The sequence below is a fragment of the Fopius arisanus genome, unplaced genomic scaffold (assembly GCF_000806365.1).
Source record: "Fopius arisanus strain USDA-PBARC FA_bdor unplaced genomic scaffold, ASM80636v1 scaffold00074, whole genome shotgun sequence".
NCBI lineage: Eukaryota > Metazoa > Arthropoda > Insecta > Hymenoptera > Braconidae > Fopius > Fopius arisanus.
Genome location: NW_011887813.1, coordinates 350,690 through 365,718, shown reverse-complemented (window position 1 = coordinate 365,718; position 15,029 = coordinate 350,690). Strand labels below are relative to the sequence as shown.

Below are 15,029 nucleotides of genomic sequence, written 5' to 3'. Positions count from 1 at the left end.
TCATCACCTAACATTACAGCATAATAATTTTTCAATCATTTTCATCAGCACTGCAGGATCATATTGATTGTTCTTCCTTTGTTAATAAAAATAGCAATTGAATCAGAATAAAATCAACGTTTTATTCAGAGAAATAATTTACAAGAAAAGGGAGGGGAGTAGAAATTTTCGTTCATGTTTCATTGTAGATCACATAAATGAATCATCACCGCGGATCGCGTAAACATGGGATCTTCAATTCGGGGGATGTTTGCAGCCTTTCGATATCACTCAGCGTCGATATTCCCTTCTCCTGCCAAATCAACAAAAATTTATAACGAGCAATTCGACGAATCGATCTCCGATTTACTCACATGATATTCTTTCCACACCTCGTAATTCTGACGCATATGCGTTACCATCTCCGGCATATCTATGAAAGCTGCAAAGATAAACGATTTTTTTAACGCAAAAAGTCGAGTCGATCAATCCAATTTGCCAATTTGAGATAAAATTTCGTACTCACCATCCCATGCCTCGATCATATCAGTGATTATATAATCGACGAATCCAATTTGTGATTTTGGAATGGAGCAAGTGTTGCGGTCGAACATGGGCATTACCACTGTCATCCGTTTCCTCTTCTCCTCGTCAGTCTAAACAAAATTGATTATTTATTCAATTTATTTACAAAAAATCTAAAAAAAAACGTGAATTTTGGCTGTGAATGAGTGTCGACCATCCTTAATGATACTTTTGATGATATATCACTGAATAAACTATCTACTGAATAAACACCTGATTGAAGTACTCTTCAGCAATTCTCTTGGCCCACTCGATGCAACACCTCAAAGGTCTTGTGGGATTGGATACATCGGCGCACTTGATCATCATGATTTTTATGAGAGTGACATTCTCCGGCTGCAATAGGGTCGCCATGTCCGGCCCATCCACGTAATACTGAAAACAATCCATCAAATATATTCCGAAATTCACAACAATTGGGGCACGATACCGAAAATATTTACTTCATCTCCACGTGAACTGCAAACATTGACGAATTTAGCGAGATGCTCAAAGTGCTTTGTCATCTCTGTAGCTAGGATCATATCAACGACATTCTGTCTGATGAGTTTATACGTCTCCCTCTCCAAATTCTATTGATAAATCATGGAGATTAGGGAGGTTGTTTAGCAACTCAAGTTTTAGTGATACAAACCTTAAATATATTAACGCTGTCATCAGCTAATGTGAGTTTGAACGTGAGTGCTGCGTGATGAGACTCAAGTACTGACAGATCGTTGTATAATATCGCTAATTTGTTATCAGCGTTGCATAAGAATTGACTGAGGAGTAGAGAATTTTTTTATAACGAATTGCCTGAAATCACTGATTATTCATTATTACCTTGACCTGCCAGGATGATCGATATCATGAGCCGCAGCTGCGATCAATGCAGCGACTTCGTCCATCGGTTCGAGGATCATCTGCAATCGATCAGATTGCATGAATCTAGCTGTTGCCTGGAGGACATCCGCTGCATGCGTTGAATTGTGATAACTATTGTTGAGGTGATACTTGTACTCTATCACAGTCAGCCAATTTTGTAGAGTCTTCTCGTCACAGCTGAGACGTGCCGGGACGTTGTAACGACCCATCAGATTCATCCCCAGATGGACAAGAGGTTTGCGCTCTGACAGCACTTCCAGGGTGAAGATGTCAAAGTCCCAGTCTAAACTGTGATCCAGGAGTTCTTCGATTTCTTTCGGTCCTTGAGGATTTTTCAATTGCAGTCTTGTTGTCGGAGGCGTTATTCGTATTTGGGTACTGCGAGTTGAGTCGTTTGAAGATCTTCTCGAGTCTCTTATGTAGTGACAATTTTTCTAAAATTCGTATTTCAGTCAAATAATTATACAAAAAGGAATAATTTCACATTTTGATAAGACTAATCTTTCTTTTATTTCTTCTCTTGATTTTTTCCATGTGAAATCTTTCCAGAGCAAAATATTCCTCTGATTTTAATTCTATGTATTATATTGAGTAATTTGTCATTCTCACTGATAAAAGTGCCTCAACGAGATCCGAAGCCACGGGATCGTTGTAAATCTTGGTGTCCTCTTTGAGATAAGGTCTGTATAATTCTGTTGTCTTCAAGGTTTCGATTGCCTTTTCCCGGGGAATCGGAAAGAATAAAGAGAAAACATTGCAACAACTTTCTTTAGGCCCAGTCGATCGATTGAGTCTTCGACAACTCACCTTGTCGATTTGCATAGCTAAATCGGGACTCGTCCCGGAAATTTCTGTCATGGCGTTTGTAAGTAATAGCATTACCTTCGTGATCGGGGCTTCAAGAGGTAGATTATTGAGTTTTTGGAGGCTCGAGCGTCTCTGCGCTGTCAATTAATCAATGCAATAATTTTGCGCTCGTTAAAATGTGCATTAAACAACGAATATCAATGCATTAATTCTGGTAATTGATGAAAACATGAAAAAGTACATGGAAAAGCCTCGAAGAGGTATAATTAGCGAAACTATAATCCTTAATCTTGTAATTGACCCAATGACTATTTTCTTGAAGGCTTCCCTCATAGTAGCCTCTCAATGATAAATGATAAAATTGACGTTGCAGAGGCGCAATGAGTCGATAAGTGGAGATAATAAAATGATAGATAAGATAGTAATGCTTTCCTCACTTCCGATATCACTGCCGGTGGATTTCAGGTCGTATGAGCCCCTACGCAGCGAAATCAGGCTCACACGTGGATGACCAAGTGTTATTCCAGCTAGTCCCATGTTCTCCAACAGGTACATCGTGTCGTGGACGTACACATAATGCGACGGTTTTCTGACAAAAAGTCACGCACAATTGCATAAATTTAAATTTTATTCACGGCCGATTCCTTCTCATTTTCCACGTTTTTTTTTTACAAATTTCTGGCAAATGATTGATAAGAGTGATAAGAAAAATGTACCGTTTCTAAGTTTTGTTATTATTCAATATCTCACGAGATTTCATCGCTGTGGAAAAATTTCTCTACGTCCTCAGCAACTTTTGCAACAATCGGCAAATTTTCCGGAAATTTAGAAAAATGTATACACGATTATTAAAATTAATGAGTCATTAAATAATGATGAAACCTAAAAACGAGATATTTTTCCACGTCAATCGGATGAAAAAAAAAAGAAAAATTAGAAGATATCGGTAATAAATCGTTAAGTTCCAAGTGAAACGAGGAGATAAACGCACTTTCCCGTAGCGCAGAATGGGATAATTCGACAGTTGATGGTGATAGTGTCATTGAACTTTCTCCGACAATTCATGTTACCCTCGAATTCCCGTCCGCGCTGCAATTGCTGGTCCATGAGTGCAAAATTCTCACATGTTATTATCTCCGACAGATTTCGACCGAGCATTTCTTCGTACTTGTATCCCAGCAACCTTTCACTGGCCTTATTCACAAACTGGAACATTAATTTTATGGGTTTTGTTTATATAACGAAGGGTTGGAGATGAGAATGGCATTGCGAGAAATAGCAGAAATTTCAGTCACACTAAATAATGAGACATTACATATTTTCGTATTTACTGGACTCACCCTGACTATGTGCTGGTCATCAGTGACGTGGACCATATCTCGGCATCGGTCAACAGCAACATAGAGTGCATGTGCTGCAGCGAGCTGCATCCTAGGCTGTATTTCACTGGCATAGATCCCGATCAATTGATTCCCCAGGAGTATTTCGTGTGTACATTCCATCGTTGCCTGTGAAAATTCATAAATAAAAGAATTGCACCGCTGGAGCACGAATTCTATGCCTGAACAACAAATTGAATGAGTGACCATAACTCACTCGACTGTACCCCGTGTTCAGCAAATCCAAGGTCACTATTTCATCCTTATCAGCTGCCGTGAAAAAGCTTTCGATATAATAAATAAGTAGATAATTATTAGAATCGTTAATCAATTATTTTTACGACTGATCTATTGGACAAAAAATGTTTGTTTACTTGTTTACTCACGACTTTTTAACTAATGCTAAAATAACACTGCTGTGATGGCAATTTGTTGCTCTTATGGCTCTGAAAAATAACATAAGTCTCAGTCTTCCTAGAGATAACCACAAAATAACGGAAATATTGAAAATTTTATTCACCGACAAATGGCATCTGCCTCATTAGCCCGATGCCCTCTTCTATCGACGATCACGAGATCGTGGGATCGATTTTGGAAAACTTCAACAGCTTTTTCTCCAGTCTTTACGACTTCAACACTCCATCCAAGTTTTCGAGAAACTGCCCCGAGCACCTCGAGCTGTCGATCTTCCCGTGGAAATACCAATAATACCTTTTTTTTATTGCAGAAAATTTTTCCATTACCTCATCTGCCATAGCACCGACCCTTCATCAATCCATATAAATAATAATAATAATTATTATATAATTTACCTCCACAATCTGCGAGGGAGCGGTTATCGATAGGGTTGAGTTGAAATCCTGTGGTCCCTTCTGCAATAAAAAATCAAAACTAAACACCTTGACCACTAATTGATTATAAAATGACGAGTGCAATCCATTAATTATTTATCGCTGTTCAATAATCACAACAAATGCCAAAGAAAACGTACGAAATTTTTGAACGATTCCGATTCGACGAGGACTTGCATTTTATCTCGACTACCGAATAACTTGCGCCTCCATAATCGCCCGCAGAGGATCGAGGAAAAACCGGAAATCCAAGACTCAGACATCGTCTCGGTTTTGGATTCATCTTCCGGTCCAGTGGCGCCAGAAATGTGGAGAGTACGATGGGTCAAACGTCTCGTATCATTCAACGCCATGCGGATGACAAATGGATTCGATGTGAATTGGTAAATGGAATTACATATTTGAATTCGGGTTTTTGATCGGTAAATAAACGTTTGGATTAATTCGCAAAATCCAGCACGATTGATGTCCCGAGGGTCCAAACTGTCACGACACTGAAACGATACTGATCGACTATCGAGATTATCCGGTGCGATACAGCAAAAAATCCCACGTTAACTATCTTGATAACGGCAATTTTACCGTCACTCCTCTTATCTTAGTGAACAACATTTTTTTTCAATTAAAAAGAATGGAAAAACGGAAACAAAGTGACCACTCGGAACTTCCTGGAAAAATTGTCAACAACCGTTTATCGCAAAATAAAAATGACTCAGCAATTTGTTTTTCATTACAGACGTACGCGGTAATCGTCATTGGAGAATTGTTTTCTCAACGTAAATCATCGTTGAGAGTTCGATCCTCATTCTCTGATCAATTAATCGATGGCCCACATTCACCGGATTATCCAAACCGAAAGCAAAACGCTTAAGTCCAGAGGAGAAATTGCACTGACCATCCTCAACCCTCAGAAAAATCCCGGACGCAGGCGCAGGGATCAATGACCCATTGGCTCATGCAACCCCATCAATCCTAAAATGTCCACTATTTTCTGTCTCGCCGTCTGAGAAAATCCACCTGTCCTGGGACTCAATCTCCGGTATCGAGACAAAAATGAAATTCACTCTCTCCCTGGAAAAAAAAACCGCCATGTAGGATTTTTTTCTGTCCCTGCACCTGCCATTTCTCAGGTTGCTTTTATTCGAAGTTGGAAAGAGTTTATCTATTGCTGGACCCTGAGGCCTTTGAACCCCAGGACACATCAGGGTAGACGAGTCTCATGCATTTTTAAGTGATGCAAAACCCTTTCAGTGCTCGAGCATTGCTTTTTTTCCAACAATTTTCTCGGATTTAAAACCAACGATTATAACTTGGAATTGTGGATAATCCCTGAAGTTAGGTATTCACGAGAGATGTACAAAGTTCTCGAGTAGTCATTAATTATGGATCGAGGGTAATCACGATTGCTGAGTGAAGGGGGTTCCGGCAATTGTGGCTCATCGATCGAATTCATTCCATCGTCGGACACTCGGAGATTCACTTCATGGTTGAACTTGTGAAAAATCAGAGACCCTGACGATGAATGGAACCGTTGACTATAAAATACCAGAAAAATTCAACGACTCATTAAAAAATTTGCTGCTTGCAGAAATTTCAATTCTCCATGTTTCAAGTGCTGTTGGCTAAAGACTTTGATGGATTCGACTGTCAAGACAGCCCCGAGGAGTTTTGGTTGAGTGACAGCTATTCGTCTCTCACAGAAAAAAAAAACACGGATTTTTGACGTCTCGAATTTTGTTCGAGTCTTTATGTATGTCAACAATTTTAATTCAAAGAATCATGTTGAAAAACTGTAAGTACTTGAAACTTCTTTTTTATAGATAAGTAATCAATTTATTCAGTAGAAATAATTTTTTTTACTGAACTTACGGCCATGGTGCACTCCATGTCTTCTTCCCCAGAGAACATCGGTAATCCCACCATGTGTTTTTCCTTCCAATAATCCAAATCCGCATTGTCACCTGAAAAAACACCAATTTATTATTAAAAATGAGGATTTGTTTGATTGAGACTTTTAATAAAAATTTTTTTTTCCAATTTTCAGGACTGAGTGGCACAATTTTTTATTGTATTCAACTTCCATCGCAATGAATAACCGCCACAAATGGAATTAATTAATTAATTGACAAAGGCAATTGACACGTGCCTGCCAGTGCCTTGGCTTAGACAATTCAACTTTTTCTTTAATCTGATGATTATCTGAGCCGAATCTTCTGTATTATTCTGTACGTGTAATGACTCTTGCACAATTACTCAGCAAGACGAGAATGTGGAACATTACTGAGGCTATTACGTCAAGTGAATGAGGCACTTTCTACATATGAGACATTAGTACTTCGGGGGCAAATCTGTCCCTCTCGAGTTCACTGCCTTCGGCGTAATTCAATGACTGCCAATTTCTCGGTGAAGGACATGTTTTGCTGTTTTTTTTTCTCCTTTTTTATTACGAAATCATTCCTTCTTCACGTCTCTTCAAACTGATTGATGGAGCACGGGGTATTTAACAATTTCTTGAAACAAAAAATTATTCATTGCCCTTCATTCACTCATCAGTTGCCCAATTAAAAATAAAAATTACTTGCCCAATTGAAAATATAAATTACTTGCCCACTTGAAAATAAAAATTACTTGCCCAATTAAAAATAAAAATAATTTGCCCAATTAAAAATTGAACTGAAGGGAATCTGTTAAATTAAAAAACTTTGTGTTCCATAATTCTTATCTGAATTTGTTGTTTCGCATTTACTTCTACCTCGCAGCGGCCGCTCTTCCAAGCAATTTCAGTATTTAAAAAATCACCAGAGCTGACACCTTAGCCCGGCATAATTTATAACAAACTAGTCTGATTGAAATAATGACGCAAAACCGTTGCCAAGGCGATGTACGAATAATAAAACACCAGGAATACAGGATATCCGAGTGCAACGAACCCGCAACTTGTGTCATGCTGCTATTTTTCAACAGCAATTTTATTTAAAAAAAAAACAACAACGACCAACCGGAAATAAACAAATGGAACGTACCGTTGGTGACCTGTCGTGATTCGTCGAGAATTTCATCCTCTTTGGGATAAAAATTGCTGTCGATCTGACTCGATGTCATGTATAAATCTCACGCGATCCTCCGCCGTTGAATTTTCACAAAAAGTTTAGCAAATGTTATTGTATTCACGTCATATCACACCACTCATTTTCCCTACATTGAAAAAAAATGCAGATGCTCCAGATAAACTCCGAGCCACGAATAGACGCCAACACTTCATTATCACTAAATCCCTCAGGACTTACCGATTTTTTTCGCTAATCAATGAGTCGCTATTTCCGTTTTTATTTCATGATTTATATCATTTCAAAGGTGGGAAAAATGAGATGTGCGATATCAAACGGGTTTTCTGATAACAGGGACTATTACACCGTCTCTAATATTATAAAATGAAATTGAATTTTTATTTTTACATTCACAGAGACGCTAAATTGTTTAAATAATTCCTGTACCTCTGGTTTTGTTCATAAAAATAGTTGAAAGACAGATAACTCTTAGACGCAGTTTCTGAAAATTTCAACTTAATCTCGACTTTTTCGTTTCTGAATTGATTGAAATAAATTGATTGAAATGAATTGATTGAGAGAATTGAGGGGCAATTCGTCGGTGACACTGAAAAATCATCAGCTCAGCTGGTTGATGCCATTCTGCGAGGATTTACCCTAGACCAGTGGATATAAGCTTTGCCAGTGCCCATAAAACCCCAATTTAAACAACAAATACACAATTCCACTATTCGCCATCCAAGAAAAACAAATTTCAAATTCCCGATGATCAATCGCCGGTAAATCAGAGTGATGGATCGATCCAGCGATCTTCAGAGGCACCTCGATCGATGATCCACCTCGAACATAATCAATACACTATTTTTATGGATCAACAAACGTCAAAACGCCCACGCAAATTTCTCTGAAGACTTAAACATGCGCTTTTGTTTGTGCGACGTTATATTTCATTTATTTCGTACCGTTGCATTGACGCAGAGGCACTAACATAGAATTTCAAGTTTTTTCGATAACAAATAAATAAAATAGTTGTGAAAATAAAGGCATTCGCACGGCTGCGATAAAGACTAGTAATTATTCGAGTGTTGGACTGAACTCTCAGGATTTTTCGTAATTTAATTAATCTTTATGAATGGAATTTTTATTGCTCTTTGATGATTTTAGCGATTGTGATGGTGAATAGTTGAGAGTTAAGGAGTGACGATTTTTTGGGTCAGTGTTTTGAGAGGATTTTGGTGCCCGTGGCCCATCGTCAGTGGTTTTACAAAGACTGAACTAAAATACACGGGAGTGAACAATTTTTTTTCCACCGTTGGCAGAGTGAATGGGAGATAATGTGCATGTGTGTGTGACAGCCATGAAAAATCATCGATAGCCTTAGGCTACTGATTTCATTGCGATATATAATGATTCCATTCACGTTCAACGCCTCGCGACTATTCAATTAAATATTCCAGCTCCCCCCAAACTCTCGGGTTCAATCGATATTTATTATTATTTTATTGAATCGGCATTTTGTAAATTTCAACTCAATATTTACTTTCACTGTATAATTCATTGACATGTTTCAACGCGCCACTTTTATAGTTATTGAATTCAATTGGATTTTGTAAGACTCAACTCAATATTTACTTTCACTGCCTAATTGAGTGACATGTTCAATTAAAACTAATTGATTCTTCGATAACACCGAGTTGAATCGTTTCGCTGAATTCCGCTTGAAGTGAGAGATTCTACGGAGAAAAAAAATTGGAACGCGTCAAGTGAAAAAATGTTAATTAACAAACACCAGTAGTTTGATTAATAATTAAATAGTAAGGAACGTGCCCGAAGGACCTCCGGCGATAACAAACTTTAACTTTACTTATGAACATTTTCTATTTCTTGTAACGAGCTTCACCCGAGATTGCATTGCTGACGAGAGAATGTAATTAGCATTAATAATTATTATTCAAGCAACAACATTGAAATACAGAGTTTCTCGTAATGTAGATAACTGATTGGGTTATATCATAGCAAAAGAACTTTCGTGATGTTAGAGAAGATGTTTCTAGATTTTTTTTTTAATCAATCGAAAAAGAGAATTTATTAATTCGGATTAATTGCCAGAGGAATGTTTATTTGAGTTTTCAAATTAGATTGAATTGGAGAAATTGACACTCACCAGTTTGAACCAGAGACTCTTCAGCTTTTCGACACTTGAATTTCTTTTTATTCCTCATGCACATGAGCACTGCACTGGTCGAACAGCCCATCTTGCAGTCGTTCAATATTTGCACTCATTTCATTTTTCAATTTTCTATTTCACATTTTTTATAGATCACTGTACATTCCGAAGACACATCCTCTCTATCCATGAACCTGAAGAAAATTCACTGCGCAATACACCGCAATCGGACAAAAATAACTAAAAACGTAAAAAAATTTCTCTTTGTTATCGGATTTCAGTCGCCGTCACCGAAATACTTGACGGCGTGTGAAAAAAAATGGAATTTCTCATGCCATTCAGAATGAAATTTATGCATCACGTGGTGGTTGTTTTTTTTTTTTTTTATAAAGAGCGGAAACATCCAGTTTTATAGCTCTTCGTGTTTGTTTTTTTGTCAGCTGAATTCGTACTACCGAAATCACCGGTGGATCACTGACTGGGAATAATCATTTCCTTCATTTATCAAACGAGCTCTTATCAGCAAGAGTGTTTAATCAGCACAGAAATTGTATGATCGTACTTATGATCAAAGAGGAATTCCCGAAAAAAAAAACAAAATCAATTTTAATGAACTCAATTTTAGAGGATAGCAAATATTTTGAAAAATTTGGGGTAAAAGAGATTTAAACACTATCTCAGTGGTGATGATGATTATTTGTGATAACATGAGCTGGACGATTTTTGATTCGGTGGAATAATCGGTTAATCAATAATGACTCATTTGAAGTCCAAAGTTATGATTTGTGAAATCATTAGAAATTTTCTCATTGACGATGCGTCTTTAAAAATATAAATTCCGTAAGAATTTGTTCACTTGTCGTAAATTCACTTGCATTAATTCACTTTGCAAAGCCGATTATTTTAACGCTCAGCTCTTGAGATATTTCTCACTCCATCTTTTCTTTTTCTTCGACTTGAATTTTTTCAAATTCAATTTGTACCGCGCAGAAAATTTATGGATCCCCTGGGTCTCTTTGATGTGTCTCCACATGAATCATGTTGTCCTCGAACTAAACTCAAACTGAGGTGATTCCACAGTGACTCGTAAAAGGAAATAAAACCGTAGAAATCAAGTTTCTTGAATCCGATCGCAACTCGCAAATTTCCACGTCGATCGGCATTATAAAAAATTGCAAGCGTGTATGAGACAGAGCAATTAGCATACCCATAGATGCGACAACAAACTCAACAATTCACCGACTGTTCAATGAAAATTATTTCTCATCTCCCACTTGTCCTCTAATTACAAAAGATATGCCGCGCGCGACAATAGTTTGTATCATTCAATATTTACGCTAAATACTATTATCTAAATCGTTTTCTCGATTAAACCCAAGATACTTTTTTATCCTCTACCATTTTTAAAAGGTCGAGATATCTCCATTATCACGCAGTCTAGCAAATAATTTCCTGATACCCAATTGATTTCTTATTGAATTAAAAAAATCAGCGATTACAAATACCAATTTTCTTTTACACACAGGTCAAGAATAATCCGTGACCGAATTTCAATTGTTGCATTTGATGAAAAATTCAGCAATACGCGGCCTTGAAAATCTGCATGTGAATGATTCTCTTTGAATCAACAATTACTCAACATCAATACTCGAGGCATAATAATGATGTTCTTCTCATGGTTCGACGAATCATTTCAAACATTCTCTACAGTTTTCATCTTTTCTACCTGAACAGGTTGTGAGGAAGAATTCATAATTGATAATTGACATATTGGGAATTATATCGGGCATTTTTTAGTGGCCGATTTGTATGGCTTCGTGCTGATAGTGAGATAAGCGAAAGATCCTTCATGGGGCATCGGTTGTTGGGCCAAAAAAGCTCCACCATCCGGTGATTTTTTCATGACGAGTGGTTCATTAACGTCGCCATTAGCATCCCCATCGATCTCAGCCATCATCTCCTCGACTGTCATAGTCTTGTCCCTTTTGTCAGGCTGTGAAAAAAAATAATTCATCACTTCATCATCATCACATCACATTAGGTATTGCCGCACTCTTCGTTCGCGGATTTTATGATATATGTGGTGAAAAAAAGGAGCATGAGATAGTTTTTAGATAAATAATTATAAAACTGAAAAAAATGAAATTTTATATCCAAAAAAGGGAGTGCATGTTTCGGCTCAAAAAAAAACATTTTCTTAACTTTCGATTTTTTAGAAATTTTGTAATAGAAGAATAGAATATTCAGAAATTCCAGTAGACGAACCATGAAATGCGCCAATTTCAAAATTGAAGTTGTCATCGAAGGGTGCGAGTCGAATGGCGGTTTTAGGCTGGCATTTTGCAGGTTTAGAATTAAATGGTACATGAAATCATTCCTCAGCTCCATCTCGGGAAGTTTTTCATTGAAGGACATCAGGTATTTCAGCCATTCAACCACTAGCTTTCGATCTGCAAGTCATTTTTTTTAAGACCTCAAAATACAATGTTATTTCAGAAATAAAATATATGTAGTGATGACTTATCGTCCATATCCAACCTCGAAGTTTAATCAGTTTTTTAATGAGACGTTTCGCTAAGAAGAGATTGTAGTTGCAATCGTAATTCAAAGCTGCTCTCTCATCGCTGTCCATTGGAAAGTTGATGAAATTAAATTTTTTAATTTTCCACTTGAGAATGGAATTTTCATTCGCATAAATGTTACGGGAATTTATTAACCTGATTGGAGTTGACAATCATAATATTTATAGTATTTGTTGTGAGCCGATGATTTATCTGATACCTCGATTCAATTTTTTCCTTCCACCAGACCCAACGGATGCGTTTGTTTCAACCTGAACAGTAATTGAAAAAATAATGTTTGAAAAATAGCGCCAGAAATGGAATTACATTGGACTCTCTTATAACCGAGACTGCAATATTTTTTTTCCCCTCACTTGAAGACTCTTTGTGTTATTTATTTTGACTAGACTTGATACAGCTCTTCCGTGTTTTATTTTTATTCCAGGGCACATTGAAGGAAATTCCAAGACCTGGGAATCAACCGAGTGATAAGAAATTTTTCCATCGAAGAAAGAAGAAATCTCTTGCAAGTATTGAATCAGTACTATTCTGTTGTGATTCTTCAAGATTACAACTGCCAATAAAGGAGACGGATTTTTTGTGAAAAGCCAGAGACAATCTATTCCACACCTGCCCAACTTTACCCCTTCCATCCGAAAAAGAAGCGACTTGGTATCCATGGAGACCGCGAGTATCTACCCAATCCAATACAAGAGTAAACAGTGAGAATTAAATACTGATTATCCAGTAAAAATTGTATTAATTTAAAAAATTGGTTATCTTTAAATATGAGTCAAGCAGAGAAGAAGAAATTTATAAGAACATTGATTAAATTGAAACAGCAAGAAGAGTTTCTTGCAAAGAGTGTTGAAACGTTTGAGATGGGAATGAAGGTAGAGGCTAATGTAATTGAAGACTTCTCGCAGACACGAAAACAATCCTCCATTGATAGGTAATAAAATCCGATAAATCAAGTGGAAAAAAGTAATAAAAAATGGGATTATTATGTCTGAAGTACCAATGTTGTAGGACAAGTATGACAGATGCTATTTATCGTTTGGGATCGATTATTTATAATGATTTCCAAACGGCGAAATTGATGGTGGGGCAAGTGTATGAGGGGAACAAAATTGGTATTTATTCAATAAATTCAATCATGCAAAAGTGAAAACCTCGTGACACCATATTTTATGGGATATTATTCTGTATCAGATCCTGAAGAACTGAAATCTAAGCTATTATGCCTGTCGAAGAAAGTAAAAGAATTTAATTCGACGTCGCAATTAGAAATTCTCCTAGATGAGCAGAAGGAACTCGAGGAGGCTTTACTTGATTTTAGAATGAATATCCGTCAATATGAGAAGCCATACAGTGGAATGGAAACTCCATTATCTCGAAGGATTCCACGAAATACGAAACGTTTGGAAACTATCGATTATGATGAGATCGCGGATTTTGATTCGCTCGTCGTGAAAACCGGTATCTGCTGATATTTATTTTACTTTTCTTGTTTGGAAAATTCTGTAATCAGACGAATGCCATTTTTTATATTTTATTTAATGATCACAATGAATTTAGGTCATACACAGCATTGGAAACAGCAGGATCATCTATTCTTTCTGAAAATACGAAAGAAAGCACAAAATGTCCCAGCGATGGTTGTGGCGATTAGAAATAAGTGTCCAGACTTGACAGCTGAAGAAATTATAAACCATGAGGCGTGGTACAAGATTTATGTTGATTTACGAGAGAAACAGAGGAATACTGTTAAAGAATGGAGGAAAAATAAGGAATTGGAAAAACGGGAGAAAACGAGATTATTGAAGAATTATAACGAATCGAGCGATAAAAAATCCCACCATGAGGCAAATGTAAATGATTCGAAGATAAATGAATCATCTACATCTTCTGATGAGAAGAGAAAGTTGATTAGTAAATTGAAAACGGAAAAGGAAAATTCGAGACTGAAAAATCAGAGTGAAGACATTCGCTCCTGGAACGAACGGCAATTTTTACAGCGAAATATGGAAATCAAAGCAGCTCTTGATGAATACACAAATAAAAGAATGCAGGGAAAATTGGGTGGAGAACAAAGTAAAAATAAAAATGATAAAATTGTGAAAAATCCCGCAATGAGAAAAAGCTTTCGGTAATTATTCGGTATAATCCATGCATTATTTTTCCTCATTTCTACAATCAATTTCAAATGTGATTTTTTAATATAATTTCTTCATTTCCGATGTATTCGAATTATTGGCAGAGAGCGAGACAGCAATTACTTGAGTAAACGAAAAATTTTTAATTTAAAAAATGAGAAAGATGATAAGGTCGAAATAAATATGGCCACCGCAAGATCTAGAAGTAACTCGACATTACTGAAACCAACAAAAATTTGGGAGGAGAGATGTAGACAGAAATTGACACCAGGAGTCATTCCCAAGGCCGTTTGTTATATTAAAAATCTTCCCCGATTGTGAGTAATAAATTAACGAGCATCGTTATTAAAATTTTTTAAATTTAATCCCATCCCAAAAATTTGTATCCCATGCATTTCTGGATAGAAAGTTAAAAATTCCACTTCCTCGATTTGAATGAATTTTATTCTCCTCGAATAACCAATTTTTATAATGAACATGAATGATTTTTTTCAGATCCACTTGCAACTGGAAAAATCAAGAATCAATAATTTCATTGTAAGTCAAGTTCGTCCAACTTTGTCACGTTTCATTGATGAAATAAAAAATAATGAGAAATAAACAACAACTAAATTTTCTCTGAAAAACAATTTT

At 36.6% G+C, this 15,029-nt stretch overlaps 3 protein-coding genes across 7 annotated transcripts; 1 reads left to right on the top strand and 2 right to left on the bottom strand.

The window, feature by feature from the left end:
- Window positions 1–101: 101 nt before the first annotated feature.
- Pde8 (phosphodiesterase 8) lies at window positions 102–10,048 on the bottom strand. Of its 4 annotated transcripts, none has more exons than XM_011310234.1 (19): window positions 7,960–8,045; window positions 7,489–7,883; window positions 6,335–6,426; window positions 4,427–4,486; window positions 4,135–4,325; window positions 4,001–4,060; window positions 3,832–3,898; window positions 3,576–3,743; window positions 3,227–3,441; window positions 2,673–2,824; window positions 2,236–2,372; window positions 2,038–2,145; window positions 1,387–1,862; window positions 1,199–1,325; window positions 1,008–1,136; window positions 778–939; window positions 506–635; window positions 354–421; window positions 102–292 (listed from the first exon to the last, which is right to left on the bottom strand). In XM_011310234.1, exons 2-19 carry the CDS (start codon window positions 7,565–7,567, stop codon window positions 206–208), a joined length of 2,508 nt encoding a protein of 835 aa, XP_011308536.1. In that variant the 5' UTR covers window positions 7,568–7,883; window positions 7,960–8,045; the 3' UTR covers window positions 102–205. The 4 variants fall into 4 exon arrangements, with proteins under 4 accessions (XP_011308536.1, XP_011308537.1, XP_011308535.1 ...); XM_011310235.1 differs by lacking the exon at window positions 7,960–8,045 and having other exon boundaries at window positions 7,489–7,660; window positions 7,753–7,861; XM_011310233.1 differs by lacking the exons at window positions 7,489–7,883; window positions 7,960–8,045 and adding an exon at window positions 9,677–10,048.
- LOC105269747 (coiled-coil domain-containing protein 112) lies at window positions 8,396–15,016 on the top strand. The gene is made up of 7 exons (XM_011310237.1): window positions 8,396–9,439; window positions 12,686–13,192; window positions 13,270–13,373; window positions 13,453–13,719; window positions 13,819–14,389; window positions 14,501–14,713; window positions 14,892–15,016. Exons 2-7 carry the CDS (start codon window positions 13,029–13,031, stop codon window positions 14,935–14,937), a joined length of 1,365 nt encoding a protein of 454 aa, XP_011308539.1. The 5' UTR covers window positions 8,396–9,439; window positions 12,686–13,028; the 3' UTR covers window positions 14,938–15,016.
- Window positions 10,058–12,706, bottom strand: LOC105269745 (uncharacterized). 2 transcript variants are annotated; one of them, XR_892468.1, is made up of 5 exons: window positions 12,615–12,706; window positions 12,397–12,512; window positions 12,218–12,303; window positions 11,945–12,129; window positions 10,058–11,672 (listed from the first exon to the last, which is right to left on the bottom strand). XR_892468.1 is itself a non-coding variant. In XM_011310236.1 (4 exons), exons 2-4 carry the CDS (start codon window positions 12,309–12,311, stop codon window positions 11,457–11,459), a joined length of 495 nt encoding a protein of 164 aa, XP_011308538.1. In that variant the 5' UTR covers window positions 12,312–12,512; window positions 12,615–12,706; the 3' UTR covers window positions 10,059–11,456. The 2 variants fall into 2 exon arrangements, 1 of the variants encoding a protein (XP_011308538.1); XM_011310236.1 differs by having other exon boundaries at window positions 10,059–11,672; window positions 12,218–12,512.
- Window positions 15,017–15,029: the final 13 nt, after the last annotated feature.